Source organism: Scatophagus argus, chromosome 3 (genome assembly GCF_020382885.2).
Source record: "Scatophagus argus isolate fScaArg1 chromosome 3, fScaArg1.pri, whole genome shotgun sequence".
Taxonomy (NCBI): Eukaryota; Metazoa; Chordata; class Actinopteri; family Scatophagidae; genus Scatophagus; species Scatophagus argus.
Window position 1 is genome coordinate 19,096,344 of NC_058495.1, and position 17,615 is coordinate 19,113,958.

Consider the following 17,615-nt stretch of genomic DNA (forward strand, 5'->3'; position numbering starts at 1 on the left):
TTTATTTCCGTTGTGTAAATAAATGCATGTTTTTTAGTGATGCAAATCTTATTTCCACAGAGGGGTACATGTTCTTGGCAGATTTTTTCGGTCAATACGCCCACTATTCCCAAAATATAATGAAAGATTTGAATCATTACGCACTACTTCATGCGAGAGAAACTGAAACTAGTGCTCTTTTTTTCTACTGTAAATGAATTCAACAAGCTGTTAAGACGGATAGAAGATGGAGCTGTTTGTGCAAACTAGCAGTAAGAGCCTGGAGGATTTTTCTAATCTACAGTAAGAATGAGCAGAAAATGAGCTGGGAAACAAGCTTGATTATGTGTATGTGTATTTGATTTTTTTGTTCTGGGCTCGTAAAGGCTGTACATGTTTTTGTTATTTACTGTCTCTCTCTCTAAGTCTTGTGCTCCTTTTTCCTCTCCTCTTTGACGTTTTGTAGCCGGTCTTTAAATGCGCTGGCAGCCGTCCTAATTGAGCACATTCTTCATCCTAACTGTGCTGGACCCAACTGACTGCAGCGCTCAGCCACACTTCATCAGTCCTCTTTTGCAGCTCTGCCTCATTTCTGCCTGTCAAATCTTCAGACTCATCTTTACCAGTAGTTGATGATTACGGGTCACTCACTTGTAAAAATGACAGCGCGCTCAAATGAATCATCGCCATGTACACCAAATGTGACATTTTTTGTGCTTGCTTTGACCTGTGTATTACATCAGATTTATCTGTTTATGAAGCAAATGCTACCATAAAAGCATAGATGTTGTTATTGTTGATAAACTGCAGGGAGGAAAAATCCATTTGACACTTAAGTTCGAAATGGTCACATCTCAGAAATGCTGCTCTTCAGTTTGCTGCCCACGTCCTTGTGCACCAGCCTTGTGCTGCTTTTATGTTTCCTTCCTCTCAAAGTGTCATGTCGTCCTGCTTTTTTCCCCCCTCCTCCTGCAGTACACTCACATCTTTCTTTCAAGGACTTTAGATAAGGGATTCGCTAAATAGATGTAACTTCATCTGCTGTCGACCTCTTTTACATATTTAAATTATTAATATAAAATCTTGCCCTTCTGTGTCTTAATCCTCCTCTGGCGGTCTTTTCTTTTTTCACTCTCTCCCCAAGACATCAATCTCCTGTGTCACAAATAAAGTGCGCTCTACCCTCAACCTTGTACATGCACTGACTTCATATGAATGTAACTTATTGCTTAGTGCGTTGCTATTGGTTCTGTTCTGATAGAGTAACTGGCAGTAACACTTGTATATCACCATGTTCCAGTGTTGTATTTTAAACTTGTTTGCAAATAGCCCAGTATTCACTCTCTTGCATTCACTCTGATTTTGGTTCACAACAACTTCTGAGGGAAATATCTGGCTACAAAGCTTTGTAGAGCTGAGGGGAATTGCGTACATATAACGTACATACTGCTGCCACTTTAAAGGAGAAGTTCAACATTTTGGGAGTCATGCTTATTCCTCTTTATCAAGAGGAGGGAATCGGGAAGCGATTTGCTTAGCTTAACATAAGGCAAGGGGAACCAGGCAGTTAAAATGTATAGTTAATGCCCTGAATATTCACATATTATCAAAATCGAGCTTGTTTGTTCAGTGGATACAGAGAATAGAAAAACGTCAGTTAGTGGTGTTAGGGGGAGTTACGTGCTCTAACCCTTTGTTTGTGTACAACAGCTTGTTTGACTGAATTTCTTGTGTGACAGAGAGGGTGTCCTGCAACGAAGCTGCAGCCGACGGCGCTCAGCGCTCTGTCGCTGTCACGTCTGTGCATTAACTGTGGAGTTAAAACCAGGACACATTTGGCTTAGCTTGGCAGAATGAGTGGAATCAGGGGGAAAAGCTAAGTCATGTATAATCACAATGGCTCTCGCTAATTTGAAGCACAGTGACTTCCTGGGCTCAGTATGTTGTTCAAACGTCTAAACCACTGAAAAAAGGAAATATTTCCTTTTGCCTTCCTACATTCCTTTACTAAATACAATGATCTGTTGTCTGGAAACTGTCTGGAAAAGTCTTGGAGAAACTTACAAAATGGCACTTAGATTATAATCAGATGATAGTTCATCGACCCGAGAGTAGATATAATTTTACATATTCACTTTCTTATTTTATAGTGTGAGAGAAGTCCTGCTGTCTGTTATAATTGCCCTCTGTGCAGAGGACACAGTTCAGCTCAGCTTTTTATAGAGGCAGAACTTTGCCCTCAGTCATGATGTCCCACTTGTCCCTCATTAGATCCTAATGGCATTTGACATTTCAGTCTTCGTGAGTTGAAAAAGTATAGATATGTATGGTGAAGTTCACGTCCTCTTAAACTCACAGATTTCTCAACTTATTCAAGCACTCCTTCACATTTCCATTTCAGCCTCCATTTGCATTTGCTTTTAGCTACAAATAATGATTTACTGTTTATAGAAATACCTGGTGCAGGAAGTTTTGCTAAAGGCTTTCATCTTTCAGAGAGGCTTTACTGAAGAGAAATTGAATTCTCTTTTTATGTGGTGAAATGAATGAGTCTTATTCACATTCAGTGACATAACCGTTTTGTTTTTTTTTTGTTTCTGTTTTTTCTTTGGCCTTCCACAACAAAATGCTACAAAAACATTTTCATATTTCATAATTTTATGGTTGAATGAATACATAAGTTGCACAGCATTTACTTAATATTCTAGGATGCCTTTCTATATACATTATTTAAATCCAAATCTTGGAAACATAATGGAGGATTGTTTTTTGCAATACCCTCCCGAAAGCATTGGCCTGATTAAACTGAATTCAGATAAACATTTTAATGCTTCAGAGCACTGAGAAGCAGGCGAGCTAACCAACACACATACGTGTCTCTACATAATACAGTAAACACACTCACATTGTAATTTCCTGCACATTCATTGCAAAGGTACCACAGCGTTACAGAATCTATAATGCAGGAAGAACTATAGATACAAGTGAGAGTGCTGGTGTTGTGCCCACCTGCTTAATCACATGTTAATCACACGGCATTATAGAAAGGCTGTGAAGTGACATGAAGACCCCAATGTGTCAGTCATTATTCCCACTCCAGTATCTTCACTTAAATGGCACTTACTGCAGGAATATGTTTAAACGCAGAGGCTATGACCCTTTTGTGGGCCTTATTTGCATCTGCATTAGCCTTGCATTGAATTTTCTGAACTTTCCTCCCTCCGCACCTAGAAATAGTGTGCATGAGTAAGCATCATGGCTGTGTAGCTCAGGAATGAGTCTGACCTCTCATTGATGCAGTTGGATGCAGCCTTTTAGCCGCAGGCATTCATCAGGACGTTTGCGAGATGTATTTAGTTACAGTCGTGCTCTGCTGAGGATAAGCACAAACGACACGAGCACAGGACGTTTCAGACATAGCCTTGTTAAGATCTGGAAAACGAGAACAGAATCTCATCATTCATTAATATATTACTGTGCTGTATCCAACACTAAACCTAATGTGATGGAACAACACAGGAAATTACAATTATCCTGTATTACAGCATACCTGTCTCCATTACAGTGAACGACATGTCTCATTTCTGCTCATGCACAAGTGCACACATACAGCCTCACATTACAGCTCATGCCATTAAACAGTATACTCCTACTACTGCAGCTAAAACAGTTGTCACAGAAAAATACCAAACCACCACAGAGGACATTAACTACTCTTTCTCAAACTAGACATACAGTTTAAGACGTGGTCAGGCTAATCAAACCAGTAAACGGAGTCATGAAGTTGAGGAAAGTGCTCACACTAGGCTGAAGGAGGAGTGTGTTAAATCTACAGTTGAACTGCTGTACATATGGAGTTTCCTTGGAGTTTAATATGTTTTTTTGCAGCACCAGTGGTGGAATGTAAATGAGGCATATTTACAAGTACTTGAGGCAATTCAGTTGAGTATTTCCATTTAAAGCAAAGCTGCCCTTTCACTCAGCTATGCCTGTAGTTACTTTTCAGATTATGATTTTTTTTTTATACCCATCCTGTCCAGTGAAAACCATGCATCTCCAGGCAGGGTGGATTTGAAAGGAGAATAGAAAGCTGATAATCTGAAGGAATCGAGTGTCCCTTTATGGTTTTGATGGCTGATTCTCAGACTTCTTAAACTAAATGAACAATTGTGACAAAGCCAAGAAAAACAAAACAAAGAAGTTTTTCTTTGTGCACGAAAAGTTGACTTTTCAGAGATATTTAATTCCAACAGAACACCCCAAACTTGTGATGACACACAACACATATGATGATTTACAACAGTATATAAAGTAGCTGGCTCAAAGTTTTTTCTTTATAATGAGTACTTTTGATACTTGAGGTAAATCTTGCTGATTACCTATACTGTTACTTATGTTTGGTATTGAATGCAGGGCCTTTTTATAGTGGAGGATTTTCATGGTGCGATTTTAGTACTTTTATGTAAAGGATCTCAATACATCTTCTACACTGTGCAGTGCAAACAATGTCCTGCCCTCTTCTGCTGCTGTAACCTGTACTTTTTTTTTTTTTTTTGAACTATTAAAATTCATTATTTTAGCCAATGACACACACATGCTGGCAAGGTTTTTCTTACTGTACCTTGAAGGACGTGACCACAGAGAGAAACACAAAGAGTTAGACAAAAGTCAGCACAGAAGTTTGAGATGAGAGGGAAGCTTTGCTTGGGGCTTGCTGGACGTTGCAGTGACGTTGGGTTGACCTTCTGTCAAATACTTTCTGCCTGTTTTCTCTGCAGCCCCTGCAGATAAACCTAATTTTGTCCTTTCAGCCAGCTGCACCAGTGTGTCATGTGTGGAAGGCAAAGTGAGCTGAGAAGTAAACAAAAAGGGCATATGAAAATGCTCAGATCATGGTTTCTTAGCGGGGGGAGTTATTATTCTGCTAAGATCAGCCACTCTTCTTTCTTTTACTTTAAGATGAGATTACTTAAAGATTTTGAGGTCAGTGCATACTGTTACTCTCTCACACACTGATTACAGGTTTCCTGAATGGGATGAGTCAGCTCCCCAATTTCCACAGGAGGAACAGTATGTGTATTATTTCTAAAGCCTAAGTATGGAGATACACACACTGACCTTGTGAATACTGATTATGCTGTAGAAAAACGTTTCTATGAGAACATCCTGGAATGTTTGCTGTGTATCGTATGCATAGCATGTGACTGCAGTCAGTCCCACACTCGAGTCACCATCTCTGAAACACTTACATATATATATAGGAATTATTATATAGTAATGTGTTGAACTCATTTTCAGACACACAATTGTGGTATCTGTAATCCTATGAACTGTCTTATCAGTGGGCATTAGTTGAAGTGACCAGATGAAGGCTTGCTGTGCTGTCTGTGAGGTGCTGGATCTGAACTGGTATGTGAACCTCATCTGGAGAGTGTCGGCAGATCCATGTTACACTAATTACACTCCTCAGCATTATCTCTCTACACTGTCACCTCATTCTCTTATGTCTGACTGGAATGATGGAGCTCATGAGAACATATGAGCATATCTGCCTGGCTGTGTTACACACGGAGAGGCAGACAAAGAAGAGATGTGCCCGACTAAATAGATTGCTCCTTCAATTTGATCGATGTACAATAAGATTGGTGGCAATAGATGAAGAAGAAAAAGAAGAAGAAGAAGAAGAAGAAGTCAGGAGGATGTCAGGAAGGCAAGTAGAACTCGAGCTGAATATGTGATTAGACGGATATTAGAGGAATACAACAGAGACATATAGCGATGCCACAGAAGAGCTGTGGAAACGATTCAAAGAGAGGCGAAGAGTGCGGTAGGAGCTGACCGAGGCAAGAAAAGAGTGGACAAGTGTGAGAGACAGAAAGCGACAGAGTTATTTTTAGCCAACCAGTCACAAATATTGCCCTGTTGGCACACACTGGCCTTAACAGATCACAGCAGTGACTCACTGGTTACTGACTGGCACCTGAAACCAGCTCTGACCCCAGTTCAGACAACACACCCCTGCACTGTCACATCCCTTTACCTCTATGATAAGCCACTGCTGAAGCGTCACCCCAGCTTCTGCGAGTGTGGGTTTAGGAGGAGGGGCACATTTTACAAATAAATAAAAATGGCATTAATAAACTTTATAGTATTAATAGTTACTTTGTTTAAGCAATGTAATACATGCCAAATAAACTACTTTAAATAATGACATAATCAATCTGCTCCCAGGTCTCTTTTTCATCTCTGTGTAATTGTTATTATTTGTCTATTTGTGGTTATGATCCTAACAAGACCAGTCCAGAGCCTCCTGTCTCTTACGGGGGGGGGGTCACCACTGCCACCTGTGCTCCCATGACAACCCTCTGGCCCCACCTCTGGGCTTCTGGCATCAATAATTAAGTTGAACTCAAGCTGATTAAGCTGATTAAGAATTAGATAAATAAAGAGAGGAGTAAAGAGCACCAGAATATTATAATTATAAAAGTACTAATTTAACTTCTGTGCTTGACCATCCTCAGTGCATATCATAACCAGTCCACTCATCCTGTCTGGCCCACTGCACTCCTTTTACATTTTGACCTCAAAGAGGCTCAGCTGTCACCGCTTGGATGGAAATAGTCAAACACACACTTCACAGAAGGTAGAAGTTCATAAGCAATATCAAACGTATCAGTCACTGCTGGAGGATCATCACGGGTGTGTTTGTGGTGCTCACCTGGTGTTGCTTTAAATCACAGTCATTGGGGTAGATGCTGTCTTTTTCTATGCGGAGGTATAATAATGCTAACTTTAACCCATAATGATGTGATTGCTTAATTTTAGTGCATCATTTTAATTCTAATGGTAACGGTTGCCACTTGAAATATAGGACAAAGCTTGTCATAAAAAACACTTAAGTTACAGTAAGATTAGTAACTTATATAATATTCAGTTCATTTAACCAATGTGGAGGGCGATTTCGATGTTACAGTGTGATGTTTGATGTGTTGAATATCGAGTAGCTTGTTTTTCACACACCCATCTGTGCCCATTGTAGTTTGCCACGTTGTGAGCCTTATTCAATATTTCTGCACAGATTTCTTATTCATCCTATTTGCTTTTTCTTCTTCTTTCTTATTTTCATGGTTCTTTGTTTCATTCTGAAGGCACAAATTCACATTTGGAAGAAATAGACTGGAAGTAATGGAAACGGGATTGTTGGGCACAGGCTATGAATTACAATAAAGAATGCTAGCAAAGCTGACTTGCTGCAGTTTTTCATCAGACAGAACTGATTTGACATGTCAAGACAGATTCCTTTAAGTTAATAAAGCTAAAATTAAAAAAAAAATGTTATTGCAAATGTTGACTGACTGCACTGTAAGACAAAAATGTAATTTCATAAAGGAGTTGCAAATATACCTCATCAGTCCACTTTATAATCCAGATCCGTATCAAATGTATCAAATGTGAAAATGTACAGGGATGCATTACTGAGCGGTCTAAATAATTGTCATGTATTACTGCTGAAAGCCACATTATAGGAATGTGCATGTAGTGGTGGTTTTGCTTTGATTGTTTCCATTAAAATGACGACCTTCTCTGAATCCACAGGGTTTAGACCTTTTGTGGGGGGCTGGGACAAAACAATCTCACCACATGGTGCATTTACATGCTGCTCTGACACTTTCAGTCTCACTATTAAAGCTCTAAAGATCCTTTCGACAGTGTAATAGCTATAATAATGGCCTCGTTGGTTTTAAGATTTACTCCAAATGAAACCAATTAGTAAATAAAGCTCTCAAATAAATGTGGACGTAAAGAGCGCGAAACAACAAACAAATATTTTTAAAATCTATTGAGTTATCTTTGAAATTATATGACTGTCTGTTATTAATTTGTGAAACGTTGATATTTTAGAGATCATAGTTTTTATAAAACAGTGATTATATGAAATTAATTTATCGAAATAAATAGAGTAACTCTCAAACATTGTTCTAAATGACTTGAATTTCCCTCGGGATCAATAAAGTATCTATCTATCTATCTATCTATCTATGAAAATAGTCTGTTGACACTGTGAAATGTAAAACGAGTACTTTGTGTGTGACATCTGTGAAGACTAATGAGCCATCGCAGTCGGTCACATTGATTAGTATGCTGTGAGTTTGTTTGCATTGATGTGTTGCTAATTTAGGATTATCTGATGCACAATCGTGGTGCTAAATGATTGTTTGTCTATTGATTGCCGTGCTCCATGGATGTGACAGCGTCGCCATATGTTAATTTAAATGCATTTCAGATACTGACCTTAAGTATTCGTCCCAGGTGGAAAATTCAATGCAATCTATAAAAGCCCACACACATGCAAATAAACTTTCTGCACAGTTTACACCTCAGCCACCAAGGATGACTCAGTCTTGCCCTAGAAACCAGTGACCGTGACACTATATTTGCCAGCAATGGACGGTCACTGGACCAGGACAGCATTTTAATGTCTCCATCAGTCAGTGTATGCTAAGACACTCTCCTCTCCTTTATGGTTGTTCTGTTCTTCTTTCCAATTCTGTCCCCATGCGTCCTTTCCGATACCATCCTTTCCCGTTTTGCACTGCTCTGGTTCCATTCAGTTGTCCACTAATACACTGTTCTGTCTTATCCTGCCCAGTCTCATCCTGTCTATTCTTTCTAACCTTCCTGTGGTCTGTCCTATCGAGATTGTCTCGTCCTACACAGTCCCCTCCTGTCCCGTCCTACTCTATCCTGAATTAATTTGTTCTATCATACCTGTCCAATACTTTTCTGTCCTGTCTAATCCCATCTTACCCTGCCCCAAACTGTCCATTTCTGTTTCTGTAACGTCTTGCAGTGTCCTCACTTATTATGTAACAGATTGTCCCATACTAGACTGTACCCTCTGTCCTGCCACATTCCACCCGATCATGTCCCATCCTTCACTGGCTCCTCAAATATGGCTCTTGTCTTGTCCTGAACTGTTCTGTCCCTTTATTTCCAGTTTGGTCCTATCCTGTCCTGTCTTCCTTTGTATTGTTCTAGACTGCCCTATTCCATGCTGTTTTGTCCATTCCTGTGCTGTGCCATGCTGAACTGCCCAATACTGTCCATTTCTGTCTAGTTCTGTCTTGTTTTGTCTTGTCCCATCCTTATTCCACACCATTATTTACACTAGTGTGGCCTATCGTGTCCAACTTTGCATTGTTCTGTCCTAGACTGTCCTGTTATGCACTGTTCTGTTCTATCTTGTCCCTTTTCTTTACTGTCCTGTCCTGTCCCTATCCTGTCCGATCCAGTCTTGTCTTGCATTGTTCTATTTTATCACATCCCATCCCACGCTGTTCTGTCCTTTCTCTAACCCTGTCTCATCACATCCTCCCCTACCCTGTCCGTATTTTTTATCTCGTCCCATCCTGTACTGATCTGTCCAGTCCTGTCTGAGACTTACTATCCTGTGGGGTCCTACTCGTCCTGCTACTTCCAGTCTTGCACTGTTCTCACACATCATTCTGGGTGCAACATGTGTTTGAATATGATTCATAGGATTTTTATGTTTGCGTTTGTCTGTAGCTGTTGATGAGCCCTTGTGCACACGGCTAATTGTTTGTATGTGCAGCAAACTGAACCCAGCTGAGTCCCCACAGCAGATCAAGGGCTTATCTCTGTGCCAAAGACGGGACCGTCTCATTCTCCTCAGTCCACAGGGCTCACAAAAACTTGATTAACGACAGATGTAAGGAGAGGAGGAGAAGGAAAGGAGGAGGAGAACTGCAAGAGAAAGGCAGTGCTTTCTGAGGAACTTGCTAACTTTGCAAATGAGTGTTACATCACAGAGGCAGCATGAAAACTGGGTCAGGCCCTTTGCACGATGCTCTGTTTTTTTTTTTGTTTTTTGTTTTTTTGTGCTATTATGAAATACACTCAACAGAGAAAAACGCTTTGGATACTAACAGCAGTGGTGATATAACAGTTGAAACCAAAGCAGTAAATAGTTCTTCAGTGAGGTCATGCTTGTTTGGACACTGCATTTCTAATACTAGTTACACAGTGCTGCATTTGAGTCCCGTCCCCTCATGAGCAAGTTATTATAGCTTGGTGACACACTGGTGAGGGTCACTCGATTTTCTCTGTCTCATATAAAATCTCTCTCTTTCTCTTCCTCTCTCTCTCTCTCTCTCTCTCACACACACACACACACGCACACACACAAACACATAAACACACACACACGCCCTCTTTCCATCTCTAAATCTCCCTCCGGGTAATCAGTCAGTGTGTATTTTTAAATCTGTCACTAATCTGTATTATTGGCATAACACACTGGACAAGGTTAGTTTTCATACTGCGGTTGGGTTGTTAGCAATTTTCAGCACACAAATGCACGCATATTATTCAAAAATCTGAAGCAGCCTGATTTTCATGTAGACTCACACACAGACCTGTGGGAGCTTTTGAGTGGAAGGTCGTGGGATGTGACATCGACATGCACAGATGACAAAACAGATGCCACTGACGACGTCTCTCTGGAGTTGGCAAGAGTTTAGATAGGCTGAAAAATAGCAGGATGGGAGAGAACAGGGGGAGGGGAAAGCAGTAATCATCAAATGACTTAAAGGGTAAAGCAGGAAAATCGCAATAAATGCAGTAACAATGTGTGCTGTCAGGTTACTTTACTGTTGATAACATGTTAACCTTTGGTACTTGATAAATTTCACACAGGATGCTGCAGTCAACACAGATGAATGGATATGTCTAATTCCTGTCTGTGTGTTTTCTGTTTGTGCAGGAGAATCTGCAGTCCTTTGCCTTCCTGGTGTTTGTCGTGGTCTGCACCTTGGCATCTGTCTACCTTTATTTTGTCCTCCCTGAAACCAAAAATAAAACATTTATGGACATCAGTAAGAGCTTTGCTAAGATCAACAAAGTACCCCTCCCCTCCCCCAGTCACGAAATGGAGCTGGTCCTGTCCCTTAAGCCTGATGAGAATAGGAAAGATGTTGCTAAAATGGAGAGTTCCTTCTAGCTGAACAACCTGCTCTATCTGTGGAGATGCAGAGGTGAGATATGAACGGGAGAAGAGAGAGCTCCAACACTCTGCTCTTCCTTGCAAACAAATTTTGTCATAGATACTTCCCAGTCCTTAGACCGTCATCAGGTAAAACAGAGGAACGTTACAGACAGATATAACCAACACCTGCTGGGCAATCAGTCCCACAGGCTTTGCGCATGTAGTGAATTCAAAAGGCACCATCAATCTACAGTGAACAGCAACTGCATCAGTCTATACACACAAACATCAGTATAAATAACATTAGTATCAGTACACGCATGGATGAGAAAACCATGTGGCATCCAGTGCGACCATTTGCACCAATGCCTCAATGCAGGAAGAAGGTCATTATAATAGAAAACAAAATAGCCATATTATAGTAGCATAACAGTAGAAATAGGCACCGGAGGGAAAAGGGCAAAAATCATCAAAAAATGGCTTCAGTATCTGGGTGACGGAAGAAGAAGAGTGCTGGAGCTCATTGTTCTTATCCATGGATATTTCTACCTACAAGGAAGAGAAGCTGAACGTATGCATGAGCCTTTACAGTCAAGATTTGAGATCTAAACTGTTAGTACATATTTATTTAATTACTGATCTGAGAATCCATGAATTTGGTTAGTTTCAATGTTTTTTGATATTTTGTATACGTTTTGTACTCTATGGTGAGAATATTTTGGGATTTTGCAGTTTTTCAATTTATAGCAATTATTTGTTTATATCTCTTACTAAAATGAGATATACAATAAACTTCTTTTTTTTTTACTCATCTTTTAATTGATTGATTGATTTTTTTGGGGGTTGTTTGAGTGGAAACTTGACAAAACAAAAACACAGCTTTCACACTGCATACAGTCCTTTGATCCGATGCTAATATAGAAATACTGGTTATAGTACCTTTAATGAGACTCTAAGATGTACCTGACCAACTCACTGATTATACTCTGAGCGAACAGGACAAGCTGTATCGGAATGCATCATCTCTTCATCACAATTTCACCGTAGTCCCAAAGCACCTTCAGTGGTGCGGACGTATTTCTGAAGAGACATATTTTGCGGGATTATAACTTGGTTGACATACAAGTATAGACAACGAGAGAGAGAATCAAGATAGAGTAGTAAAGCTGACCAACAGTTTTTTTGTTTGTTTATTTTTTTTGGAAACTCTTCAAATCTGAAAGGAGCCAAGGCTACTCCTTACCAGATGGCGCAAGGCAGCGGAGGAAGTGATCTGAGCAGAGGCAGACAAGCGTGGCATTAGACAGCGGTCACAGTTTACTCCACAGCAGAGTGTACGTAACATTTCAAAACCCACCGTCTGGGCGGCCAACACCCCACCCTCTCATATAGACAGACACAGACACATGTGATATGTTATACAATGGTTAAAGGATGTCCAAGTATTCAAACAGCCTTGTAGAACATATGTGGGTAAATTTCATTTTATGTCGTCGGTGTCAGTTTTCCTGATTGTTTCCAATGAGGTGGCGCGACATGACAGATGAAATCAGACAGGGAATTTAATGGAATAATAATTTGAAATGTTGTAGCTTTGTTCCGCCATGTTACTCTCAGCTAGTGGGTAACTGACAGAAAGATTTGCTGGTAATTATGTTACCCTATAGCTGCAAAGACATAAATCTCTGCTGGTCTTATTCCAGAGGCATCTTTACCCATTTACCCTGAATGAAGTGAGTTAATCAGAGCCTAAAGTAGGCCCCTGGAAGTAAAGAGACGCAAATGGTCATTTTTGGTCCCATTCCCACATGGGACCCACACTGTAGACCATAGCTGTGATTGCATAGCACTGTTTTGCAGTGACAGGAGGCCGGGATGTTTACTCTGTAGGCCTGACGCATCACAGTGATGAATGAGCAGCTTTATGTGGTGCTCTCTTTCCCCTTCACATAGCCTGCCTCAGCACTTCAACTGAGACAACCACACAGGTGTACTTACTCCTTTGCTCATGCAAAGTACTGAAGAGTCAAAATATGCAGGCTCTTTGTTTTTAGGCATCTCTTGTACAGTCATCAAAACCATAGACATTATTTATGTGCCACAAGGCCAAAATCAGGAGTCTCATCTAAAAGTATTTTATCATGCACTCAATGGGACGCAACATGATTTATAAGTACAAGTCATCATCTTTACACTATTCAACTGCATGCTTTCCTCAGTGAGCAGTTCATTTACATGCAAATTTATATCTAAGTTATGCCTCTTGTCCAGGTTCTTGTTCAGTATATGATGTTTACTTGAGCAGATAAAAAACTTGGTCGTTCATCTTTCTGCGTGTACCATTTAGACACTGCAAGTTTTTAATCATCTCACTGTGTGCATGTTTTAGACTCCTCAACATCGCTGCCACTATATTCCTGCACAGACTGTGTTACCACAGCAGTGGAAGATTAACCTACTTTGGTTTATGCCTGCAGGCTGCGTTCGCCACTGTCTGCTGGATTTGGCTTCTCCAGCTGATCACCAGTAATTTAAAATAAAAGCAACACAAAATAATCAGTTTTTCCTACCGGTTCCAGACCTTAAAATTCACTTAAGCGTGAAATGATTAAGCGTGAAAGTCATCATTATGTCATTTGTCACCATTTTTGTATTTTCCTTCAGTCTGTACAGGTGTGCAGTGATCAAATGATCATGAACAGAACTTGAACGCCACGTCCCAGTTTCATTTAGGACAAAACAATTAGTATATTGAGGTTTGCCAAGCTTGGGATAAAAACTTGTCTAGGTAGCCAGGATCTGATGTTTACATTCACAATCTCATATGCTGAATTCTCCAAAACCGAGATGATATCCAAGATGCTACTCTGCAAGTAAAAATAATCAGTGTCTTATTTTCTGCCACGTGATACAGTCTTTTACTGGCACCACTGTTGCAAAGTACTATTGACGTGTTGCAACTCAGCCTCCCACACCTGCATCTTGAGGCACTTTGCTGTTTGTGTGGTACATTCATCTTCTGATCCACTTCTGCAGACTGACCTGAGAGTCCCTCATTTGAACCCTGTCAGCCAGCAGGGTTTTGTTTGTGGGAAATCTTGATACTGTGAGAACTTTGTTATGACGGCTGTAGCTTCAAGCTTTCTATTGACATTTGAACTTAATAAAACAATGATTTGGCTAAAGGGCCCTTCAGCTGCCACCTCCATTAGAAGGTTGATGTGGCCCTGAAGCACCTGCTTCTCCTTCATTCCCAGTGGTGGTAGTTTACCACAAGTGAGCTTTAGTACTTCACACACCCTCAAGTAAATACTGAAACAGAAAATGCTACTTGGAGATTAGATGTGTATGTATGTTCATTCCAATTACATAGAAAGCTTTGTGGTTAGAACAGCTTCCACTCTTATGGGAAGGCTTTGCATTGGATTTTGGAGCGTTTCTGTGGGATTTTTTTTGCCCATTCATGCAGTAGAGCATTTGTGAGGTCAGACACTGATGTTGGGCCAAAAGGTCTGGCTCACAACCTCCTTTCCAGTTCATCCCAAAGGTGTTCAGTGGGGTTGAGGTCAGGGCTCTGTGTGGGCCAGTCAAGTTCTTCCACACCAAACTCATCCAACTATGTCCTTATCGACCTGGCTTTGACCTTCCCAGAACTGTTGCCACAAAGTTGGAATCATAGCATTGTCCCAAATGTCTTGGTATGCTGAAGCTTTACGATTTCTTTTCACTGAAAGTAAGGGGCTGTAAGGGGCTAAAACAGCCCTATGCCAAACATAGCCAAACCTGAATTCAATAATAAAGAGGTGTGTTCAAATACTTTTGTTTATATCGTGTACATGCCTATATAGACACAGGAGCCTGATCAATGGTGCAAATGTACTCCTGTTATTTGGTCAGGGGGAAGAAATAAAGTTCTGATTTTGCTCCCCCACTAAGCAGACTATATCACTTAATATTCTTCTATTTTCAGCAACTGACAAATACAAGTAAGTTAAAGGAAAACACCTTTGACACACCTCCGTGACTGAAGTCTTCCACAAGGATAGTCAAATACATTGCTAGAGCTATTAGTGAGCACAAGACAAGTGAGAGAGAAGCTCAAACGAACTATAGACATATTTACAAGCTCCGACTTAACCAATCAGAAAGTCACTACAACTAAACTCCTGTTCCTGCAGCGAATGATGTCCTCCTCCCTCCTGCACAGGCCACAAACAGCAAAAACACACACACACACACACACACACACACACAGGCTGCCCGCACAAGCCGTAAATAAAGGAGGAGAAACACCGGTACTGTTGGCAGAGGAGCTGTGAACTACTCTGTCTGCTTCCTCAGAGCAGCAGGGAAATCAGTTCCAATAGAATATTTGTGAATATATTTCTCACCCTTTTCTGGTGGTTTGAATAAGTTTCTAAATTTGCCTCTAGTCACTTTGTAAAAATAAAGCAGCAAAGACTGTTGGAAAAGTTGCTAAATCTAACCAGAAAGTCGCTAAGATGGCAACCCTGGTGCTTTCTCAGGGAGGACAGAAATAGACGAGAATGCTGCAAGTAAAGGATTCAGACCTCAAATTCAGACTTTGAATTGGATCATATGCGCCCACGGATGTAAATGAACAAAAACAACAACTCTTAAGCAGAGATGGAAACTCGAGCTCAATGAATCAAAAAAAGCAAGTTCTCTGCATTTTAAGTTTTAAAGTGCTCAGTTCCACCAGGCACAACTGTGTTGCTTTACAGATGCAACAGAGTTAGACGATGCTTGTGAAAAGAAAATAATGATTTTAGGTTCATTCCCAGGTTGTCAAATACCAACGTTTTGGGTTGGTTGTGTAACAATCTGGGAATGAGCATCTACGATCAACTATCTTTCTGTGGAATCACTTACTACTGTGTTTAAAAGCACAGCCACTGGCAAATCCTGCATAGTTTATTTTATAAATATGTGGCTCGTCTGTTTTTGATGGACCCTGCGTAAAGCTGCACAGAGCTGACTGAGCCATTTGTCTGCTTCGTATTTAATTATGTAGCCTACATGACAGAAGCACAAAAATCTAAAAACATGACCAAACTGTGAGCAAAGTCTCTTCTAAAAGGCTCACTCACTCGAAAAAGGCTCACATCCAATATCACTCGAATGACTTGCTCATCCTCCTGTCTTTCGGTGCGTGGAAAGCAGCCTTTTCTCCTTCCTCTTCTCTTCTCATTGGACTGTCGCAGTGCACAAAATTTGTCTCTGCTTACTCACAGCAGTAGGTTTTATTTGTTTCCAGTCTTCCTACCCTCTTGGATTCTGAGAAATGTTGTACTGTGCGGCGCTACTGGGGCACATATGGTGCTCTGTGATGTGCCATTAAGCATGATGCAGTGGGGGTATAATTTCGTATTGCTGCTTCTAAAACCTAATCAATACTGATAATGAATACTAAACAGACAGCAGAGTGATAGCAGTAATACAATACATACTTTGAATTCCTTCAAAGCAGCATCGCTCTAACCAGACTGGATGACATGAAGCAGATGATGGAGCGCCGGCCAGGCTGGCTAAAATATTTAATTTTTCCCTGGTCTACGAATGTTTAAATTTGGAATGAAACCTGACAACTCAAATGTATACGACCTTCCTACAAGAAACTGGTGACGCTGAGCTGATGTTAAAAGTAATGAGACTGAGTCCGATTGCCAGGCGCTGCTCTCCTCAGTGTCGCAGCATGCTTAAATTTACATTTACATGCTCAGCCAAACAGGACAAGTCTGTTTTCCCCGCACATAAGGAGCAGTTCAGTCTCAATTTGCTTGCATAAATTCAGCAAATCCTGGAGTGACAAGTTGAGGGGGCTCCACCTGTGCTCACAGAACCATTACTATGATACATAAGCAAGCTGTTTCATCCAGCCTTTACCCTCTCATGAGCTTCAGGCTTAAAGAGGACTAAGAACCAGGCGCCTACGTCAGTGACCCACACAAACAATATGACTGAACAAGTATGCATCAGTCACCAGGACTACCATTCAGTGACCCAACAACCTGAAGTGGTGGACACACACAAACAATATGACTGATCAAGTATGCATCAGTCATCAGGACTACCATTCAGTGACCCAACAACCTGAAGTGGTGGACACAGAATCCACTGCTCCAGTTTATGCCTGACTGACCTGTACAGTACAGTAAAGACAACTCAGTCATGCAGCAACACGGCACCTCTCACCACTGCTGTGTCAGTAGGAGGGGGTCGTCACGCTAATGAGCTAGTCATGCTAATGAGCAATGCTGGTAGTGGCAGACAACACTACTACTCCTGTTGTACAGCACTGTGAGATATACACACGTGCTTCTTTAAATACTACATTGAGGGTCTACAAAAAATAGAAAATTGTGTATAACCATGAGAGGGTCAAAAGTGGGGATGTGGGCAGATGATTAAAGGAGTTCATGTTCCCTTTGCAATTTTGCAATTAAAGGATTGTTTAGTTTATTTCCTGTTTTATTTTGTAGATTGTGTGTCCTGTTTAGTTTTTCCATTTCCTGTCTTTGTCTGTTTCCCTCCTTTTTGATTGTTTGCCCCGCCCTGATTGTTTTCACCTGTGTCACCTGTGTACCTGCTGTCTCCATGTGTATCCAGA

The 17,615-nt window shown here is 40.7% G+C and overlaps 1 protein-coding gene across 2 annotated transcripts in view; it reads left to right on the top strand.

Moving 5' to 3' along the window:
* Positions 1–11,786, top strand: part of slc2a9l2 (solute carrier family 2 member 9, like 2) — an 88,938-nt gene extending 77,152 nt beyond the window's left edge. For both annotated transcript variants that reach the window (XM_046384483.1, XM_046384485.1), the window contains one exon: positions 10,763–11,786. In XM_046384483.1, the coding sequence (XP_046240439.1) occupies positions 10,763–10,999 (237 nt within the window). In that variant the 3' untranslated portion in view covers positions 11,000–11,786. The remainder of the gene's footprint in view (positions 1–10,762) is intronic.
* Positions 11,787–17,615: the final 5,829 nt, after the last annotated feature.